This window comes from Heterocephalus glaber, unplaced genomic scaffold (genome assembly GCF_053883595.1).
Source record: "Heterocephalus glaber isolate CG9 unplaced genomic scaffold, H.glaber_assembly_v1.0 deba00001428, whole genome shotgun sequence".
Classification (NCBI taxonomy): Eukaryota; Metazoa; Chordata; class Mammalia; order Rodentia; family Bathyergidae; genus Heterocephalus; species Heterocephalus glaber.
The window spans coordinates 217,336-239,936 of NW_028258293.1; the positions used below are offsets into that span (position 1 = coordinate 217,336).

At 42.7% G+C, this 22,601-nt stretch overlaps 1 protein-coding gene across 2 annotated transcripts; it reads left to right on the forward strand.

Annotated features, from left to right (window-relative positions):
- The first annotated feature begins 295 nt into the window (after positions 1-295).
- LOC101722087 (interferon-induced transmembrane protein 3) lies at positions 296-21,609 on the forward strand. Of its 2 annotated transcripts, none has more exons than XM_087211443.1 (3): positions 296-655; positions 20,492-20,833; positions 21,314-21,609. In XM_087211443.1, exons 1-3 carry the CDS (start codon positions 587-589, stop codon positions 21,476-21,478), a joined length of 576 nt encoding a protein of 191 aa, XP_087067569.1. In that variant the 5' UTR covers positions 296-586; the 3' UTR covers positions 21,479-21,609. The 2 variants fall into 2 exon arrangements, with proteins under 2 accessions (XP_087067569.1, XP_004851801.2); XM_004851744.3 differs by having other exon boundaries at positions 301-691.
- The last annotated feature ends 992 nt before the right edge of the window (positions 21,610-22,601 follow it).

Sequence of the window (22,601 nt, forward strand, 5' to 3'; positions counted from 1 at the left end):
TTTGAAAGGGAAATAAATTTCTCTGTAGCTAAAGCTGGACTTGCTAAGACGGAAAAATGACTTCCCTCCAATTTTTTTTAACATGCCCGGGCCTGCCTGGGCCCAGCTCCCTCAAAGATCTCAGAAATTTTCTTTGTTCTGCCTTCCCACCATATGCAAATAAGATAAAACTCAGTGCACAGTGTTAATCAATGATCCCACTATATGTGAAATTCTGTAACCAATAATGTTGCTGGGCCCATATGTAAATGAAGGATTGAAACTTGTAAACCCTCCCCTTTCCTAAGTGTGTAACAATCCAGCTCTGGCTGAATGGCAGGGTCAGTCCCTTTGTGGAAAAGTCCCAGACTAACCTGCTGGCATTAGGAATAAAACTGTACACTTTGCCTCTGAGACTCCTGGGTGCATCTTCCATTCTCCTGGACTACCTGTGTTGAGCTGTAGATACTAGAACTTTATACACTGGCTGGCACTTTGCTGCTACATTTTGGGGGCTTGTCCGGGATGAATCGACAGCGCTGATCACTTGATCATTGGTAGAAGCCCTTGTGGAGAGGGCAGGGGTCCTGCCCAGTCCCTTGAAGAGATGTTGCGCCCACAGAGTCCTTTCTCCGAGTCTCTCCAGAGGACCAGCAGCTCTCCAAACTCAACAGAAGTAAGGACGCTTTGTACGGTTTGCTTGTCGGAGGAGGTAAGACCCCAGGGCACTCTCACTAGTTTGCTTAGTTAGACCTGCCCCAGTTTGAGGCAGAACGAGGGCCTGGCCGCCCCTCTAGGAGAACGAATGCTTCTCATTGTGAGTGAAAGCTTCTCACCTGTTTTGATTTGGTCTTGGTCTCAGTTTGCCAGTTTGGGGGACTCCTGAGGGAAGGGCGTTAGAATGTTTTAATCTCTGAATGTCTGTGTATGAATTCGAGTGTGACTGTAGCAGACGACGTGACGTAAAAAATAGGTCATTCCACCCGCGTGGCCCCTCTTGGTAGAATTATGTTTTCTTCTTGTTTTATGTTACATTTGGACTTAATTGCTTAAGAATGTTGTGAAATGGATCTTAAAGCAGTAGCCCGGTCTCGCTGCCAGGAACGCTTGCCCAGGTGAATGGCTGAGATTTCCACCCCTAGGCCGAGCAGAATCCTTGGCCTACCATCTCTGGAGGTGATCTCTTTTGCAGAAGAGTGCCCTAATTTGACTGTTGATCTATTTTCTTCTCTTTCAAGGAACTAGAAAACAACGGTTTAAATCTCTTGGTCTGCTAGCAATGCTTTCTTCTCTAAACATGATTGTTATGGCTAAAGTCAGTTGTAACTTGTGCTTTGAGAGTTCCTACTGGAGTAAGGATGTGAGTTCCCTGAGGAAGGTAAGACCACAGCACTACTAAAGGATTGGGAACACCAATCTGAACCTCATACTCCTTTGGAATGTATTAAGGAGCTTGCTGCCTCTTGCTGTGGTGGCTCTGGTGGTGAGGATGATGGCAGTGCTCTTGAGAAAAGTATTATAGCAATTTCTTTGTCCACATGACCGAAAGTAAAACACACAACTTTTTCTGCGCTGCCACAAGCTCGAACTTCTGCCTTGCATGAACAAAAACATTCCAACTCTTGGGGCCGGGGATTTAGCTCAGTGGTTCCGCTGCCTGCCTTCCTAGCAGAAGGACCCGAGTTCGATCCCAGGTACCAAAAAAAAAAAAATTCCAACTCTCCACTTGGGCGCGGGCTTCCTCATTGCAGACCGGTAGCAGAAATTTTGAAGGTGCTTCCTGCTTTTGCTGACTCACCACTCCCCCACAGGAGTGGGCTCTCCCCTGCCTATTTACATATCAACAACTTGCTCGGCAGGCTACACTAACAAATTCCATTGGCCAGGTGTGCTGGCAGCCAGGCAGGGGAAATTTAAAAGACAAAACGTAATCAAATTATAAATTCTAGCTAATTGACAAATGTACCTTGTACCTTTTATCTCCAACTTAAAGTAATGTTTAATTGGTGATTGGTTTTCAGATGTTTTATTGGTGTATTTGAAACATTTCTTGTAGATTACAAATTCTTAAATTGTAATTGTAGGATTAACTTTCTCTTTACTTTCTGCTTAATCTTTTATAACAATTAGTAATAGAATCTTGTGTTATAGTTATTTTCAGAAGTCTGTAAGCAGAAAGTAGAGAGAAGAGAAAGTTAATCCAACAATTACAAGATTGTCCTAGTGTTCTTGTGAGACCAAAGTGAACCTAAGCAATGCCATCTTGGCCTGTGAGTAAATTCCCCTCATAACCCTTCCCTTACAGAGTGCTGGAATTCTCTTAAAGATGTATTTTTTGTAACCACCCTTCTAATCGTTCACTCTGCTTCTGTAGATATGCTTTTTCACTCCCTGAGAACAGATGGTGCCTGGTGCCTCCCCGTAACTGCCAACCCTGTAGCCATAGAATGTCCTGTCTTGACAAGATAGCTGGGTTGTGAAAGATAATCTCCAGCTGGTTGAAGGACATGTTGGCCTCTCCCTGAGCTTCTTTGTTTGAGTTACCTAGAAAAGCTGTGCTGTCCCCTGCTTCTGGGCTTCACTTCTCCTAGAGGGTGGAGTCCACGCCCATGAATAAACTCCTTTCAGTTTTTAACTCTGCCTTTGTCCCAGTGTTTGGTGATTTCCTGGCTCGCTTCACATAACAGTTCTATTACTAGCTTGTAAAAGATGACCCTTGGCAACCCATTTTCCAGTCCCCCTCTGTCTCTTAGACAGAAGCTATCTTTCTCTCAATAAACTATTCCTACTCTTAAAAATAAAAATTAGCTGTGATATAAAGAACCAAAAAATGAAGGAAAAAAAAACCAAGACAAAAAAAGAAAGATTACACTTACAGGTATAAAGCGCTTTTATTCCCTCTGATTCTAATTACAGGAGATGTCTATTAATTGACTACAAAAGTTTTGACTAATCTTAATTAAAAGGGATGTTATTCAAATTGCCCAAATATATATATATAGGAGTCCCATTTAGCCATCTCTCCAAACCTAAAAGTCTCCATTTAATTGCCTTGAAAATTTCTTTTTATTTAGCCTGTAAAATCCAGATTGTAACAACTAACAAATTATTTGTAACCAATATATATATATACTTTTTTCTTTCTTTTTTTTTTTTGGTACCGGGGATCGAACTCGGATCCTTGTGCTTGTGCAGCAGGCAGTGAAACCACTGAGCTAAATCCCCGGCCTATATATATATACTTTTTGAGTTATTGAATGTGGACAGCAATATGCATTACAATCGAAATTAATCTTTAACGTCATTTTGATCAGCTAGCAAGGGGGGGAAAGGAATATTGTTGGGCTCAAACAATTGGACAAATACAAACAAACAAATATAGAAGACAATTTATGAAACTAGAGTGCACTCAAATATATTTGGCCAGGGCCAAGGATTTAGCTCAGTGGTTCCACCACCTGCCTTGCAAGCACAAGGTCCTGAGTTCGATCCCCAGTACCAAAAAAAAAAGCAGCTGCTCAAAAAACAGTTATTTCTGGTCTTTTTCACTAATGGGAGCCCCAGTAATTTTCATAGCCTTATGGGAATACACACCAATAAACATTGGTTAAAAAAAAATGTTTGCATTGGTTAGCATCAAAGGGATAAGTTCTAAATATGTTGTAATATGTTTACATTGGTCATCTTCAAACAAATTTTTGATGGGAAAAGACAAGCTGTTATTAAAAAGATACTTTTGGTACCACACTACTTTATAAGACATAGGTTTCATATAATTGTAATAATTATTATTGCTACTTTTCTGGTGTACATAATGCATTCCTGTCTTCTGACTGTGCAGATCTTCCAACATACTGTTTATGGCAATAACCTCCTTTTGATCCAGGTATTTGCTGTTCTCTTACACTCCAGCTACTCACGATAACGGGTACATTTATAGGCCCATACATTTTCCTTAGATGGCATCCTATTAAAAAGTAATAACTTAAATAAGTTTCCTGTTTTTTGTGTGTTTTTAGAAGGGAGCAAATGTGGTTAACTGGCTATTTTACACCACTAAGACACACATTTAAGTGTGTTATGAAGATAATGTCATCATGATTGTCATGCTAAAGTACCATGTGCAGCTCTTGATCTTCAGTTTTTCTATATAATGTATAACTGCTGTCTGTTAACATTCTACAGGGGATTCAACTACTAAAACAACCATGGTTGATAAGAAATAACAGCCCGCTAACTGTGCTTTATTCTTCAAAAGTGCTTGATGTTTTAACTATTATAATAGTTAAGCTCACTGCTCCTACTGAAATACTTGTGTCACTGATCTTCTCTTCTGGGTGTTCAACAAGTAAAGTTTGGAGACCAAAACTAATAAAGTTACTGGGCTAAAGGAACAGCCAGTATTTTGGCCCTGGCATCTCAAGGTCAACAAAGATCCAGGACACAAAGGAACCTTTCCTATACAATCCTACATCTTTGGTAAGTCACTCAACCTCCTGAACAGGGAGATTGCTGGGCACCAGAGGACAAATGTACCACATGCTAAAGGAGGGTCACAGAGAGACAAGTTTCCCATGCTGCCACTGAAAGCACTATGGTCAGACCAGACCATGACCCATCCTGATGGCTGACATTATCAGAGGAGCTGAAAGGCACTATACATGGTTCCAAAATAATGCCTGAGGAGACTTAACTGACCTTGATAAATGACAAAAGGCTCATACTGATTGACACAGGTCTCATTTTTGCTTGGTCTTAAACACCCAGCAGAAAAGAGTAACCAAAAGAGGTATAAAATAATGCCATAGTAATAAAGCTAGGTATAAAAAGGGATGCCAATCGCTGACCCCTTCTGGCAGTTTCCAGCTACACAAGTAGCTGACCATGGTTGTGGATAATTAGAAAAAACTATGGTAAAATCTATAAAAGCTCTAGAGTTTCAAATTATCTCTATCTTATAGCTAAGACTGGAGAGACTTATGACAAAATATCAGATAACCTCCATCAATAAAAGTTTCAGTACAAACAGGTTACAATCACTATTTCAGTTTCTGTGACTCTTTCTCCAACCTGCCTTTCCATTCTAGTGCTCATGCTTGGATTATACATGGTCTAATTTCTTGTTTATTCTTGCCTAGAGGCTGCCAAACTCCAAATGGTCACACAAATGAAACCAAAGACAAATGTGCTAGACTTCTTTTACCAATATCCACCAGATTGACCTTGTAAAAAGTTCCTAACTGCTAAACTACAATACACCTTCTATGTTGGATTCTAAAATCCCTTGGACCAGACCTTCTCCTTACTCTCTTTGTGGAAGGCTATTACTAATTCTTCCTGGCGAAAACACTTGTTGGCTGTATCCAGTCTCTTTGTGGAGAAGTCCCAGACTGACCAGCCAGCGTCATTGGTTGATCATAGTTTTGTCCCACCTTGAACCCGCCTCACCTCTTGACTTTGTCCCATAAAAACACCTTTGAGAAGGAATGTCAGTTGCCAACATACTTTCTGGTCTCCCTTCTGTCTCTCTTAGACAGAACCTATCTTTTTCGCAATAAATTTTTTCTACTCTTAACCTCAGTTGTTCCTAGAATTCATTCTTCGATTTTAGAAAACACAGCTGGGAGTTAGTATTTCTCTTACATTATTTGGATTACTTGGTTACCTATATCATTTGGAAGTCTTCCACTGAGATAATTGGATGGAGGTGAGAGTTTGCTTTTGTTTCATAGATTCTAACTTTCTAGTTTTTGTTTCATAGATTCTGGCCTTTTGTTTCATAATTCTGTTTCGTTTCATAAATTCTTGCCTTTCATAGATTGTGGCTTTTTTTTCAAAACTATCTTAAATTTTAGGTTACATGTCTTAAATTTTTGCAAGCTGCTTGTTTCTTTTATGATGTATTGTCCTTTGTTAAAATTGCATTTTAGGCTGGGGATTTAGCTCAGTGATTCCGGCACCTGCCTTGAAAGCACAAGGTACTGAGTTCGATCCCCGGTACCAAAAAAATTTTACATTTTATTCGTGTTTTGTATGTGTTGCATTTGGACTTAGTTGCTGAAGTTACATTCCTTGTTCTGTTAGACAACAGCGCTAGGGAAAAAGGTAGTATTGGAGCACCACCTAGTAGACTTTCGTAGTAACTACAAGTAAAATTTTTTAAATGCTGTAGAATGGGTCTTTTTATGAAATCTAGTTTATATTTAAGAAATGTACAGGCTTATTAACAAAACATGGGACCATCCTCTGCCAGTTAATAAAGGAAATAGGCCAGCAGCCATTCTTAAGACTTGGGAGACAGGTTTTACTGAGACTTTATGGTCCAATTCCTGTCTACAAGCTAGAGAAAATATTGAGCTTATTCTGTCTGTTTCCTTTCTGATCTGATCTACTGCTAGTGAGCAGACAATCTTAGCTCTTGAGATTCCCCAATTTCAGCTTTCCAGGCTGAGAGTGATGACTCAGGAACAAGTTGTCTTAGTAGCTTACCATGACCATGAGAAGAAAAGACCTCCTTTTCTGGTCTCATTTCTGATCTTTCTCTACTCCTTCACACTTTCTTTGTAGAGGCATGTAAAATTAGAAAAAGGAAAGAGCTCTAATAAGTTTAGGGGAGAATCCCAACCTTCTCTCCCCTCCTAGGGCTGGTCTTCATCATTATGTGTGTAGGGGAGGAAAATGCTTTTGCTAATAAGTTGTGGGCTTTGAAACTTTTACTGTAGACTTTAAAAAATGCTATGTAATGATTTTGGGGGTGTTTAGACGGCTTAAACTTTTATTTGGACCTTTTCTCTCTGCTAGTGAGTTAGGAACTCCCTTAAACTTTTCCCAAACTAGTTGAGTTGACTTTAGAACTCCCTTGTACTCAGACTCCCCCTCCTTCCAGGAAGTCAGGCTAAGGCAACTTCCAACAACTGTTTTGTCTTACATGAGGAAAACACCAATCAGCTAGCAACTTTTATGTGCCAACTAGAATAAAAAGGGGATTTTAGTTGGTCCTCCTCCTTTCATGTGTGTGTAGAGAACGGATGGATGTGCCTGTACTAACATGTAAGTTGTGGCTGCTAGGTGATAAGTATAAATTTGACCTGTGAAACCTCAGAAATACAAAAATTTTAGATTAAACCTTGAATAAAGCATAGCCTTGTCTTGCTGCTAAGGAAGTTCGCCCGAGTGATTAGATAAATAACACAGGTACCCTCGAGGCTTCTTTGTGGATGGAAATCCCTCCAAGCCACTTTTTGCTTCCAGAGGTGATCTCCTTTACAGGATAGAAAGTGCTGTCCTTTAATCTATTTGCCTCAGTCTCTCTCAAAGAATCAGAAAGCAGTGGATTTGATTTCTTGATTACTGATTTTGCTAACAATGCTTCCTTCTTTAAAACATGATCAATTCAGGCTGAAATCAATTGTAATTTGTGCTTTGAGCCAAAATAGAATACAGAGGGAGCCAGGGATGTAGCTCAGCAATGTCATGCCTTCCTGGCAAGTGCAAGGTGCTGAGTTCAATCCCCAGTACCAGAAAAAAAAATAGAATACAGAGGGAAATATTGATTATTATGCTGTTTCACAACTAGAATCATACTGCCAGAAAGAGAGAAAGTGGTCCAAATTGCCTTATGTTCAGACTTTCTTTACATTAAGAAGTAATCCTTGCTTGTGTTCAAAATGTAAATGTAAGCCACAGGAAAATCAGACACTTGGCCCTTAAGGCCTTCACCACCACTGAGCCTGACGCTGCTCTTCAGCCTTTGGATCCTGAGGACCAGGTTTCCTAGGCAACTTTAGTCTCCTTGACCACTGTTACTGAGTCTGAGGCTTCCCCTACTTACCCTTCCCCTTTGGGTGCTGAGGGTGGGTGGGGCTTCTAGCCCAACCATAATTGAAGCCTCTATGAGACTATATCCATCCTTAGCTAGTTTGTTCAGGCCTCTCAAAGACAACATCCCTTACAGGAAGTAAATGGCAAATATGAGACTACTCACATTTATATGTCCTTTCCTCTTAATGACTTAAGACAAATTGAACAAATGAGACCTAGAAAGTTTTTCAGAGAATCCTAATGAGTACACTGAGGTCTTTAGAGGACTTACTCAGACCTATGAACTAGATTAAAAAGATGTAATGTTACTCTTAAATCAATCACTGAATTCCAGTGAGAGACAAACAGTATTATAAGCTGCTACTACATTTAGAGGTGAATTTTATCTTAATTTTAGAAGGTCAGAAGGCAGACAGAGTAACAGCTGGTTCCTACTGGAGACCAAGTAATTCCTATATGAAGACCCCCACTGTCCTGCCAAGCAGACAGGTGATTAAAATAGAAGACACTTTCAGGAATACACAGTTTTTCATGCATATATTCTTAAAACTCTAAGAAAGATGAGAACTAAGCCCTTCAGCTATTTTAAATTGTCAATTATTTATCAGAAAAAAGATGAAGACATCCCTAGCTCCTGATTTGATAGAAGAAAATACTGTAGTTTTTTCCAAGTCACAGTCTTGCTATATGTAGATTGTGTACTGTCATGTGTCCCCTCAGAAGAGCTCTCTGGCCAAGACACTGCTCTGCTAAATTTTCTGACAGGGGTTATAAGGTTTCTAGATCTAAGAAACAACTTTACAGCCTTGAGGTAAACTGTCTGGGCCTTATCATATCTCAGAGAACCCAAAGACTGGGAGAAGAAAGAATTAAAACAATCCTTTCCCTCCCACAGCCCAAGATTCTAAAATGGCTAAGGAAATTCTTAAGAATTACGGGGGGGGGTTTTGCCTTTAGCTAGCAGGATATAGTGAGGTTGTGTGATCCCTCTGTCAGCTTATAAAAAATCCAAAAGACATACCCTTATTTTAACTTGGGAACTTGATTCCCAGACCACATTCCAGAAGCTCAAATAAACATTTCTAAATGCCCCAGCACAGAGCCTGCCTACAGGACACCCTTTCAGTTTATATGTTAATAAAAGGTGGGACATGGCTTTGGAAGTGTTTATACAAGATCAGGAACCTGCCCAACAGCCTGTGGGGGTATTTGAGCCATAAATATTATAAATTCAGAGTAATTTATTAAAAAATAAGCCCTAAACAATATGGTTAGAACACTTTCATTCTCTCTTTCAAGAGGCAAAAAACAGCCATTCAGGTTCTTTGGTTATTGGTTTATTTTTCTGTTTGGCAGTGCAGTGGGAGTCAATTATAGCTTTTGTCTCTAGAGGCATGTTCTGCTAAGGATCGCAGATCCACCGTGGGAAAACTCTTGGTCTTAACGGTCTTTCTGCACCAGAGGTGGTTAAGATTTAGTTCTTGTGCCAATCTTCTGTTCCTTCTCCACTGCCCTGCCCCTGAAAAATAATGCAGTTTACCATAGTGTTTGGTCCAAGGCAGTTCTCTCCTCTGTGGCTGCTGGATTTCAGGACCAAGTTTCCAGAATTCTGAGTTTACCCTCATCGAGACCCTTCCAGGGTAAAGCTGACCTTCATTTATCTCTGGGCCATATTCAAAAACTGGTCTAGGTTTAGTCCTAAAACTTTCAAAGAATAAAAGTAAAAGTTTTAGCCAAATTTATCTGTCTTTCAGTCCTCAGCTAGAATTGGAGATGAACCCCTCTTGCTTCCCACAAGAATGATGCTGACTGGTTTTTATAACACAGGGTAGACTGACTGATTTTTATAGCACAAATAAGTTCATTGATAGTAGGGAAGCATATGAGTTTAATAACAATTTTAAGCAGAAACAGGTAGTAAAGAATAGGCACGGCCCCAGTCCCCAGAGGCCTGCCCCTCTCCTAATGATTTCTCTCCGGAACATATTGCCAGGCCAGCCGCTATTTTGAGAGATATGCTAACTGAGGCTCTGAGAAAGGAAAGCCTATACCTAAGTATGGTCCAAGGGTCACAGAATCACAAGGAAGGGGGCCCAGGTGCACGGGAAGAGTGGCTAACCCAGCTCTAGCCACTTCCTTGCATCCCAGCCTGCTGCCATCGGCACTGGACAGGGTAAAGTCTAAGGGATGCCTTGGATTGGGCAAAGAGCAAGAGGGATAGACAGGGATGCCTTCTTTCCCTGTGTGTCTTTTCAAAATGGGAAAAACTCTGATAGGTAGACATCTGTAGCATGGCAGGTTGGAGCCTTGACAGGTCTTCCCTCAGTGTTTAGAATTCATACTTAGCTCCAAAGAGTGTCATCTAGTCTCTTTCTATACCCAAACCCAACCTGAGTGGACAGCTCCCCTGGAAGAAGTTCAAATTACCTTTTTAACAGTCTGTCCCTTTAGAGGGAACAGTTACACATGGTTATCAAAAGAGCAGTTTTGGCTATCAAAGCAACAATGAGAATCCTGTGTAGCTGGGTATTCCAATCAGATAAACTCTCAGCTGAGAGCCCACCTTAAAATGGTCTTTGCTTTCACAGGTATAAAAAACATTTATTCTTTTTGATTCGTATTACAAGAGATCTCTGTTAATTGACCTTCAAAAACTTCTGACTAGTGGAGCTGGGGATTTAGCTCAGTAGTGCCACCACCTGCCTCACAAGCGCAAGGACCCGAGTTTGATTCCCCAGTACCAAAAAAAAAGTTCTGACTAGTCTTATTTATAGTTACAAATCTAAAAATTATTAAAGGGTTATTGATTTATATATTTTGGTACTGGGGATCGAACTCAGGACCTTGCACTTGCAAGGCAGGTGTGGTGCCACTGAGCTAAATCCCCAGCCCGTGGGGAAGAAAACTTCTTAGGCTTAGGCTTAGGAAAACTTCTAAACAGGATTCTCCCATGAAAAAAAGAACAGCTGCCTGGAAATATTTCTCCAGCTTTGTTCACAAAGGGGACCCCAATTTCCATAGCCTTATAGAAAATACACCCCAATAAACATTGCTAAATATATTATTGTGATATGTTTATATTGGTCATCATCAAAAGGTTGTTTTCAGTGGAAAAAACAATAAGGTTTTATTAAAAGATGCTCTTGGTACAAAACTAAATTAAAAGACAAAGGGTTTCATATAACTGTGATACTCATTATTGCTAATTTTATGGTGTACTAAATATATTCATGCCTTCCGAGCGTACAGGTCTTTTAAGATACTGTTTATGGTAATAACCTTTTTTTTGTGACTCAGACATCTGCCTCTCTCTTGAGTTGCAGTTGGGCCCGGGATGTAGCTCAGTGGCACCTCGCCACCTGGCAAGTGCAAGGTCCTAATTTCAATCCCCAGTACCAAAAAAAATAAAGATATATGTCAAGCCAGCATGAGTTTACCATTCAAATGATAGTTTTTTTTTTAAAAAACAACCTCTGTAGTATGTATGTTATATGTGTCACTACACTTAGAGATACTCAAGTATTAACCAGTCCAGACAATGCCACACACTAAAATTAGAGGCTAAACATTATAAATTTCTAAGGTACATTTATAGGCTGGCATGTCCTCCTTAGTTGACGTCCTGTTAAAGGATAGGTGAGAGTTTTCTTTATGTCCTTTAATATCTTGTGATCAGATGGAAATGTTTGACTAAAAGGCTATTCTGTACTAAGATGGACATTTAAGTGTGTTGCATAAAACTACATAACTACTGTCTGTTAACATTCTGCATGGATTCAACTACTAGAACAACTGTGGTTGATAAAAAATAACAGTCCTCTAACTGTACTTTATATTTCAGAGTGCTTGATAGCCATGTAAAATTATAATAGTTAAGCTCACTGCTCCCACTACAATGCTAATGTCACTGATCTTCTCTTCTGAGTGGTCAACAACTAAAGTTTAGAGAACAGAACTAGAAAGGTAACTGGGCTAAGAGGACAGCCAATATTTTGGCCCTGGCCCTCCAAGGTCAATGGGGACCTAGGACAATGAGAGAACATTTTCTTTTTTGTTTTCCCCAGTACTGGGGATCAAACTCTGGATCTTGCACTTGCAAGGCAGATGCGATGTGACTGAGCTAAATCCCCAGCCCTGAGAGAACCTTTTCTATAGGATCCTACATCTTTGTGGAGTCACCTGAGATGAGTCCTCCTGAGCAGGAAGATTGTTGGGCACCAGAGAACAAAAATCAACAAATGTACCATGTGCCAAGGAAGCAGCACCAAGAGGGAAAAGTCTCCCGTGCTTTCACCAAAAGCTACATGGTCAAGCCAGGCCGTGACCCATCCTGCCGGCTGACACTGACAGGAGCTGAGAGGCTCTGTGCGTGGTTATATTATACAAGCAACGCTTGAGGAGACTTACCCAACCTTGACAGTAAGAGGTTAATCTGACTGACACAGGTCGCACTGTAACTTGGTCTTAAACACCCAGTAGAAAAATATAACTAAAGATATTAAGTCAAGACCATAATAATAAAGCTAGATATAAAAAGGGCTCCAATCACTGACCCCTTCTGGCAGTTTCAAGCCACACCAGTAGCTGACCACTATTCTGGGTTATTTTTTAAAAACTACAATAAAACATATAAGAGCCCAACAAGAGTTTTTAAATTTCTTAGCTGAAAATGTCCTTCAAATTATCTCTATCTTACAGCTAAAACTAGAGATACTTATGACAAAATATCAGACTTATAGATAACCTTCATCAGTAAAAGGGGTCTAAAGAGCCAGCAGGTTACAATCACTGTTCCAGTCTCATAAAAATAGTTTGTAAACGTGGCTCTTTCCTCAACCTGCCTGTTCATTCTAGTGCTCATGCTTTGATTATACTTGCTCTAGTTTCTTTAAAATTTTGTTTATTCTTTCCTAGAGGCTGCCAAACTCTAAGCAATCATACAGATGGAACAAACAACAAATGTGCTAGACTCCTTTTACCATAATCCACCAGATTGACCTTGTAAAGAAAGTTCATAGCTACTAAACTACAACATGACTTCTATCTGAGGCCCATTAGATTAGCTCTCTGGAGAGGGCCCCTGACTGTGGTCTGCCCTAAATTGACCCTTCTCATCTTGAAGCAGTTAGATGGAAACTATGCCCTTTCTCCCCTAACCACAGTTAGGGATACTTCTTCAGAGCAGGGAATATTGCAGACAGCTGTTAGTTAGAAAATAGTATAAGGCAGTTGGACAGGGCTGGGCCATCAGCATGAGAAACAACTGAGGGGTCAGGGATGTAGCTCAGTGCGGCAGCGTCTGCCTGGCAAGTGCAAGGTCCCGAGTTTGATCCCCCGGTACCAAAAAAGACAACAATTGAGGCACATTCACTGAAAGTTAATATAAAGAGAGAAACCACTATGCCCATATACTTCCTCCAGGGATGCAGGAGAGTGATTGCTATTCCAAATTTCCTTGTGGGAAATCCATGTACGCTTGCCACATGACTCAGCTTCTCCACTTGATCTCCATTTCGTCAATACTGCCTGGGTAACTGTACTTGTAAACTCTTTTTTCAGTACCAGGGATCAAACTCAGGACCTTGCAGGTGCCAGGCAGGCTCGGTGCCACTGAGCTATATCCCCGGCCCTACTTATAACCTTATTGATCGTGGCTTTGTCCCACCTCGTGCCCACCTTGTGATTTTTCCATTGGATCTTAGGGTTTTGTACCACTGTATACCTGCCTCTTCTTGTGGCTCTGCCCCATAAGGTACCTTTGAAAAGTGGAGTTGGCTAGCAACCCACCTTCTGGTTCCCTTTCTCTCTTAGACAGAAACTATCTTTTTCTCATATTCTTCCTACTCTTTGTCATATGTGGCCTAATTGAACAAACAGGACAAAGCAAACAGGCCTCTTTCAGCAAACAATAGCAACTTCTCAGTAAATAGGACCAGTGGGCACAAGATGGAATATACAACCTTCCTGGTGCTGAGAAGTCCAGTGATAGTCTACACACCTGCACAGACTGGCCTTGGGCACCCGAGTCATAAACATTCCTCATGATTGCAACCCCTTCCCTAAAATCTATCCCAAATTTTAGCCCCTGATATCAGTCTCTGTTCACTGGAATGAACTTCTTTCCCTCACAAAAGCCTGTCTCCAGTGAGTGACGTCATGTGCGCTGTTTATAACACTTTGATAGGAGGGTATCAGGAATTGAATTCAGGACCTTGCACTTGCCAGGTAGACACAGTGCCACTAAGCTAAATCCCCAGCCCCTGTAACACTTAACCTCCATTGTTCCTAGAATTCATTCTTCAATTTTAGAGAACATGAACTCATGTTTGGGATATCTAGCAGGTTGGGAGTTATAATAGTTCCTTTACATTTGGACTACTTGCACCCTAGCTTACAGCTGCTGAAGCTCCTGGAATTTCCACTAAAACTGAAAAAAGTCCTCTGCTATTCATAATAAACAACTTTTGACCATACCTGGGTTTCCACTAATGAGGTGATTTTCTGGAAAGTCTATAAGTAAGGACAGGATGGGAGCCAGGATCTGTAGGAGGCTTCAAAGTTATTCTTTTCTCTCTGAACAATAAAAGCACAACACTTATTCCAAAGGCTAAACTGATAGTAGCCAGGGAGAAGGAAGAACAGTACCCATACTTTATTTTGTGCCTAAGCACAGGAACCTGGTAGGTTCCAGAGGAGCATGGTGTCTGAATGGCACTGCAAGGAGCTGAGCTGGGCTGGGTGGGAAATGCAGGGAGGGAGCTCAGCAAGAAAGGGCCACCTTGGGGTGCACTGAGGTCTCCCCAGGGACAAAAGTGTGTGGTCACCTGTGTCTTACTCCTGGGAGGGGCACACAGCCCCAGCCACCGCTGCGTGCTAATGTGGGTAGATACAAACCTGTTACAGATCCATATGTGTCCACAGGGTCTGTAATAGATCCCTGGTCTGCTTGCTATTGGGCCAACAACTTCCTGAGTCCTATCTTTACCTTCTGGAATTCTCCAACCAGTGGTTCAGGGTCAAAGGTACCAGGAACCTGTGCTCAGTGCCACCTAGCATCCTCTGTCTTCATAACAAACTTCTCGAAAGACACTTTAGGATAAGAATTGCTTCAAAAACCTTTCAGAAGAAATTCAGAAAAAGGTATTTTGAATGTGGAGGGCAGACTGGACACAATTGTGGTTAAAGACGTGAGAAGAATACATTCTAGCCAGCAATTCTCAAAGAAATGCAGTTATTTTTGTAGCATAAAACTACTCAGGATAGGGCCAGGGATGTAGCTCTGCAGCATAGTGCCTGCCTGGCAAGCTCTAGGTCCTGGGTTCGATCCCTGGGAGAGCCCCACACACAACAAAAGACTACTCAGGATAACAGGAATTGTGAGTTAACACAAGATATGCCAGTTTTCTAGAACCCTCAAATGATGCTGGAACATACTCTGGTAACATCTTTACACAAGTGTAACTGAGAGAAGGTTATTCAGTTCTGATGTGAAACATGTCCTACAGGATTTACTACACTGAATAAGCCTCATTGCTGTAATATTTCTTGGACTTCCAAGGGAGCCCCAGCACCATTTGGGATCAGACTTAATTGTGATTTTTTTTTTAAATATATGATTTATTTTCCTTGCTTCTTTTTTTTTTTTTGATACCAGGGATCGAACTCAGGACCTTGGCCTTAAATCCCCGGCCCCCAATTGTGATTTTTTTTTGAGTAGCTTGTCAATTATCAAAAGCTTTAAAAAATTTATCAAAATAGGATGATAGGCCACTGCAAAATAACAATATTTAATCAGTGATAATAAACTTTAAAGCAAATGTGGGTATCTACATAGCTGTAAAATAAATAAAAACAAAACAAACAAAAAATACTCAATTTTCCCAAGCAATCAAAAAACCATATAAAGCATGAATTGTTATGTCAACATAGAATAGACCTCTCTGTTTTTGAAGTTTACCCATGAGGCAAAATCATTTATAACGTTCACCAGTAGTATTCACAAGTCCCATCTAAAGGAGAAATACAAATTTTGCTTCTAAATCTGTTCTTTTCATATTAAGGCTCAAATCAAAAACCCTTCTAACAAACTCGGTTAAAATTTAGCCTAACCACATAAGATTCTTTTCTCATTCTGTCTATATTGTTTTTGGTTTTTTTGGTACTGGGGATGGAACTCCAGAACTTGAGCTTGCCAGGTAGGCGCGGTGCCACTGAGCTACATCCCTGGCCCGCATTATTTTTTATCTATGCCATTCTTCCATTCCTTTATGGTATTTGTTTTGTTTTGATTTTTGATACAGGGTCTCGATAAGTAGTCCAGGCTGGCCTTGAACTCATGGTGATCCTCCTGCCTCAGCCTCTCCAGTACTGAGATTATAGGGGTGCGCTAACCACACCTTGCTTTATTTCTTTACTGTAAAACAATTTTAAATAACCTCTCGACAATATTGCTTTTCCTTGAACATGAACCATGTGGTCACGTCTCCCTTTTTCCAGTGACCCAGGCCCCCTGCCCACCTGGCAGGCAGAAACACCTCTCCAACCTCCAGCTGTTTTCATTGCAAACTTTGACCAGGATACAAACCCCTTGAATTAACCAGCCATCTTCAGATTAGCACTGTTCCATTTTCTAGCAATACACTTTTTGTCATAGAGTGGCAGGACATAGTTGTCAACACAGTTACAGTTTGTCTTCCCATGAAACTTAAGGAGCCAAAAGCAACATATGAACCTATGTTGAGCAATGAATGTCTTCATGTTTTATCTTACTTGGACACAACCTGGACAGTTCATGAAGGTTCATCATTTGCTTTAACTTGGTAAAACCCTGAAGACGTAGGTAACATGGACTAATGAAACTTTTGAGCAGACGTGTTATAAAACATACTTAATGTTAAAACACATCTGTAGGGCCGGGGATTTAGCTCAGTGGTTTCTCCACCTGCTGCGCAAGCCCAAGGACCTGAGTTTAATCCCTGGTACCAAAAAATAAAATAAAATCCATCTGTAGACTCTGACCCATGAACATCCACCGGACTTATTGGTCAGGAGGGCAAGTCCACATTTTCATGGTCTGCAAGTAGATAGATGGACAGTTCAAATGTTAGCTTTCACTATGGACCTGTTTCCCAGCAGGGTCATTATCAAAGAATCACGGGGTTCCCTTGATCATAGGTGTAAAAACTAATATTATGCCTTCTTTCACATAATCATCCTATAAGTATCAGTAAGGTGATTGTTTAGGGTGAAAGGTCTCTAGAAATTGTTTTCTCATGTGTAGGATGTTTTACTTTTTTTTTTGGTACAGGGGATCAAACTCGGGACCCTGCGCTTTCCAGGCAGGCAGCGAAACCACTATTCAGTTCCTTTTTTTTTTAATTGGTACCAGGGATCGAACTCTGGTCCTTGTGCTTGTGCGGCAGGCGGCGAAACCACTAAGCTAAATCCCCGCCCCAAGTGTAGGATTTTTAAAATTCAAAGCATGTATCATATATCCATAAATGATTAGGGTCTCCCAAGAGTGAATGGAGTGCTCTCTGCTGAGAGCCTGCCCTGCTGGTCACACATTGAAGGGGTCACTGAGAGGATCCGTGAGCTGGTGCTGTCATCCAGTGCCAACAAGACCCAGTTTGAGCTGATCCCCCATCTCCCTTCCGTTGTGCTTGTGATGCCTAAATACAGATCACACCATTTAGTTCAGGACATTAAACCCCATTGTGTGTCGGTGAGGAGATGCATACTCCCCCCTCCCTTCAGCCTGTTGATTCTGCTTATGTACCTGCTGTTCACATGTGTCTCATGTGCAGCTCAAATATCCCTAATTTATGTTCCAATTGCTTCTTTCGCAGGTACGCGGGGGCACTTTGTCATAGACTGACATGCCTCCACTTATCTACCTATCTATTGCTGTCTTCCATCATTGACTCAGTTCAATCCTACTCCCATCATAGAAATCACCATGGTATATTTAAATAAATTGAAAGTGTCAGATTTGATTTATGTTGAGCAAATGCACAATTGAAACCATCCCTGAAGACTTCAAACATACCTATTCGTTATATGTATTTTATATAGCTGTCATACAAAACATCATATTTCAATGTCATACAAATGTATTCATACCTCTATTACAAGATACAGCATTTGATAGAACCAGTAGTGTTTAATTTTTCAGGACACCTATGTTCTTACTGATTTTTAGTGTTTTTTTCCGCCTAAGGATTTCTATCAGCTTCTGAGAGATTTGTGTTAAGTCCTGAATACTATGACTGATTTTGCCTGTTTCTGCTCCTTTTTGATATTTATGCACTGAAGCCGTAGACTCAGACTTTAAATGGGTATACACCAATTCCCAGTTAATATAATTACTGGTGCTTTATGATTTAGGATCTACCATTTCATGCTATATTCAGTTATGCTCCATCCTTCTCTCTCTCCCTTTCTCTCTAACAACAACAACAAAAACCTTTTATTGTGACTTACAGTCAGTAAAACAACCAAAATATTAAACTAAAATTTATTGGGGCTGGGGATTTAGTGCAGTGGTGCCGCCGCCTGCCTCTCAAGCGAAAGGTCCTGAGTTGTACCAAAAAGAAAAATTTTGTGAATGGGTTTTAAATGATTTGTTGCTAAAAATAAACATGCATATGCTCAAAAAACATTCAAAAACTTTTAAATTATAATTTAATCAGAACTTCTGTAACATCCACCACAAGAAATTACGTAAAATTCTAATTTTCTGATAACATTAGGAAACAACAGATATGAAGTTTAAAATTTGGGAAATTAAGTACATGAAACAAAAGATCTGTATTTTAAATAAGAATTTTAGGACAGGAGTTGCTAAGAAACCACTAGCACTGAATGCTTTCCTTGCAAATATGTTATTTTAAACTTACAGTACAGATGGGTGGGCAGAATATGCAGTTTCATAACAGTGGTGACTTGAGCAGAAGGAGAAAATGTGTTTCGTAATCCACAGTATCAGTTATGTGGATCTTCACAGTTGCCAGTGACTATTTCAGTGATCTTCCTATTATGTTCATTTTAAAATTTAAACAACTTACAGCAAGTTTGAAGCCAACAAAAGCAAATTGGAAGAACACTAAAATTGGTCTTCCTTATTGGGCAGGATATTCCTCATCCAACTGGAGGAAAACACTTCCTCATCCTTAGATCAAAAAAGATGTGAGTATTGACCAATTTTATTACTTTCCTAGTTCAGATGGAAGTCATACTAATACACACAGTGTATGATTTTAGGAACCAGCACAAAGTAAATTCCTAAAAATCAACAATCACTTAGAAAACAAAGTAGGGAGGAGTGTTCTGGGATTTACCAAGGAAGAGTCATCAGAATCTTCCTGTCAGTGTGAAAATTTAACCATAAAATTAGCTGAATGATAATTCCAAAGCCTTTTTCAAAAATTATGTTTCAATTTCAAATTAAAGACAGTAAACAATTTTTTTTAAATGCAGTGTAGGGCCGGGGATTTAGCTCAGTGGTTTTGCTGCCTGCTACGCAAGCGCAAGGACCAGAGTTCGATCCCTGGTACCAAAAAAAAAGAAAAATGCAGTGTAATTGATAAAAGACAGATCTTTCTAAGTTCACATTTGTTCCATCAGTTTTTGTACTGAACAACAAGCTCTGAAGTATAAGCTGTACCAAATAATCATCAGGCCCTTTATGACTGGATCAGCTGTCCACAGGGCACCCTTAGCCGGCAACTAAAGCTAGCTTCTGCAGCAGGTGTAAGTACCCCAACTTCAAACACAAGGTATGACAGGGCACTGACCCAACACTGCAACAGACGAAGGCATTTGTCACCTGTATCATTGGCTACAGGTACACTCATGTGCACAACTCTGGCAGGTTAAGTTCACTGTGGTTTAACGAGCCTACTCTGAGCTGAGGAAGGAGATAAGAATTGTGCTGCAATTCTAGCTGATTAAGGCATTCGCTTTTTCCAAGGCAAATAATGGGGAAGTCAGAACTGAATTTCAGTCTGTGTTTACCAGCTGCCCTCTGTCATCTTGACCACACAGGAGTTAAGCAAAACTAAGACTTCCAGCAGGGAGAGGAAAGTCCAACTCTGAGTCAGTGGGGAAAATATGTACTGGCAAGACCATGAGTGATGTCCCCAGGGCAGCAGGCAGTTTGGGAGGGCAGTGCCTGTGGAGGGGGTAGGAAGGGGTGGGCTAGACAGCCAGAGGAACCCTCTTAGGTTTCAACAGGAGAAACATGGACCCAGCAGAAGCACCCAGGGCAGGCATCATGGGCCCTGGGGTGGGGCTGCCTCAGGAGTCAGCTCCTCAAACCACGTTACAGCCTCAGCCCAGGGGAGGCAATGGGAGCCGGCAGAGGGGGCTCTGACGGGAAGGGTGGGCTTCAGAGATGCCTGGAAAGTCAAAAAGGAGATCTTCATAGGGGAATGGGAGGTGGTGCCGGACACGGACAGTGAGTTCCCGCCACTGCTGGCCTGGGCTGGGGAGACACCCGGGCCTGGGAAAGTCCCCCGAGAGCCCCACCCCCAACAGCCAGTGGTCAGCTGACCCAAGTCCTGGCTTGGTCTTGCACAGGAAGCGCCCTGACCCTCCAACCTCCCCTCCTCCCTCCCCTGGAGAAATCTGATCCTAGGAGTTAGTTCCACCCGCTCAGTACCCTGCCAATCCCTAACTTCCCCATGGGCAGGAAAAGGAAACTCAGGAGAAATCAAAACTGCAGCGGAGACCTGGACACAGAAGAGCCCAGTATCCAGACCCAGGCCTATCCCACATCAGCACCATGAGCCACACGGGCCCGGCCTTCTTCTCCCACGCCAACGTCGGCCTCCCCCCAAACTATGAAAAGATCCAGGAGGAGCACGAGGTGGCCGTGCTCGGGGGCACCCATGGCCCTGTTCCCGCAGCCTCCACCGTGATCAACATCCGCAGTGACATCGCTGTACCCGACCACGTGGTCTGGTCCCTCTTCAACACGATCTTCATGAACACATGCTGCCTGGGCTTCATAGCCTTCGCCTACTCCATAAAGGTGGGTGTCCTGGGCATGGTGCTCTGGAAGGAGCTGTGAGCCTCCGTCCCAGCTTCCTGGACAGCACCCGGGTGTCTGGGTGTGTGCATGCGTGTGCTTGTGTGTGCGAGACCTGTGAATGCCCTGGGCCGTGTATGGGGTGCATGTCCCCCTGTGCGCATGTGCGTGTGTGCTGAGGCATCTCCCAGGCCAGGCACGGGTGCGATGCCAGGGCATCCTGGGGTCACACTTGGTCCCCGGCCACCCAGAGGAATTCTCCCCGCTGCCCACACCAGCCCCAGGCTGTCTGGGAGCTGCAGAAGGACCCACAGGGCACTTTGCCCCCGGTGGTGAGTGGCCAGCACCCGGGCCTCCTGCACAGTCTGAGTGTGGGGCGGGTCCCCGACCTGAGTGAGGGCAGGGCAACCCTGGGGCCCCCCGGTCAGCAGCCTGGCTCTCCCCTGACCCAGCACAGGGCCCTCACTCTCTGGTCTCCCCCAGTCCAGGGACAGGAAGATGGTGGGCGACGTGATCGGGGCCCAGAGCTACGCCTCCACTGCCAAGTGCCTGAACATCAGCGCCCTGGTCTTAAGCATCACTCTGACCATCACCGTCATCATTGTGTTTGCCTTCACCTCCGTGCATTTGTTCAAGATGATGACATGATTCTCAGAGCCACTAGTCCCGAGGCTTCCTTCCCTCCACAGCCAGCTCTGACCCTGGGCTGGGCTCTGCCCTGCACCTCACACCTTCAGCAGCTGTCCACAATTGAGCCCAATAAAGTGTGTGTTTCCACAGTGCTCTGATGTTTCCTGAGGAGGGGACATTGCTCACTGTCCTCGTTTTGGTCCTGAGATGAAGCCTACCCTTGGTGCAGTCTCTGTGAGGGGCACGGCAGGTCCTCAGGGATGGAGGTCCTTAAGTGCCTGCTATGGGGTGCAGTCCACCAGGGTCCTATTAAGTCCTCTTTGATGTTTTCCTGACCACAGGGCACACTATGAGAAGCATTGCCTGACTCCAGGCCAACCCTTTCCACTCCAGTGGGAATGTGTGCACTCCTGGCCTTGGAGATCTACTGTGCCTTTGTGTCCTTGGGGCAAGTCCAGGACAAGTCTGTGCCTTCCTGGCCCATCAAGCTCTGCCTCCATCTTGGCTACTGCCTCCTCTGTTCTCATGACATTGTCCACTCTCTGTGGGTGTGGCCAGTGTGCTAGCCATTGCCTGAGGGAAATCAAAAGGCAGAGGTCAGACTTATGTCCCCTTGACTATGCACAGACTCTGAGGTCTGAAGTCTGATTTCTTGGACCCCAGTAGGCCTGGCCTTCCTGCAGGAGAAGCTGTCCCTGTCCACAAAGGTTTGGGCACTGTGGAGTTGGGACCTCCACTCAACTGGAAACCATGGTTATGCAGGGCTGCTGAGGAGTTCACCTGCCTGGCACCTCAGGCCAGGGTTCTCTTGGCATCACTTACTCTGTCCCAGATCTACCTCCAGAAAATCTATCCAAGTCCGTGCTCCCTTAAGCCTTGAGGAGCCCTAGCTCTTAGGGTTGGTGGGCAATGTGGGGTCCCTACGTGGACAGTGGATGTGAGAGAGGGTGTTCTGTCCTCAGTGTCCCATGTGAACGTGAGAAGGAGGCTGGCAAGGACCCACCTAGAACAGAGCCAGTGGGATCATTCCAGGCCTCAGGGAGCACATCAGTGCCCCTCTGCTGGTATAGGCAAGGTATAGACAAGGTCCCTGTGTGGTCAGCAGTGGCTGGGTGGGACTCAGGTCCTACTGGGTAGAAAA

What these genes read in the sequence shown, in the direction of transcription:
- LOC101722087 (XM_004851744.3), top strand. Translation starts at nt 587, where the DNA reads ATGTTGCGCCCACAGAGTCCTTTCTCCGAGTCTCTCCAGAGGACCAGC. An exon ending in CGGTTTGCTTGTCGGAGGAG is followed by an intron (nt 692 to 20,491) that starts GTAAGACCCCAG and finishes CCCCATGGGCAG; the next exon opens with GAAAAGGAAACTCAGGAGAA. An exon ending in CCTTCGCCTACTCCATAAAG is followed by an intron (nt 20,834 to 21,313) that starts GTGGGTGTCCTG and finishes GGTCTCCCCCAG; the next exon opens with TCCAGGGACAGGAAGATGGT.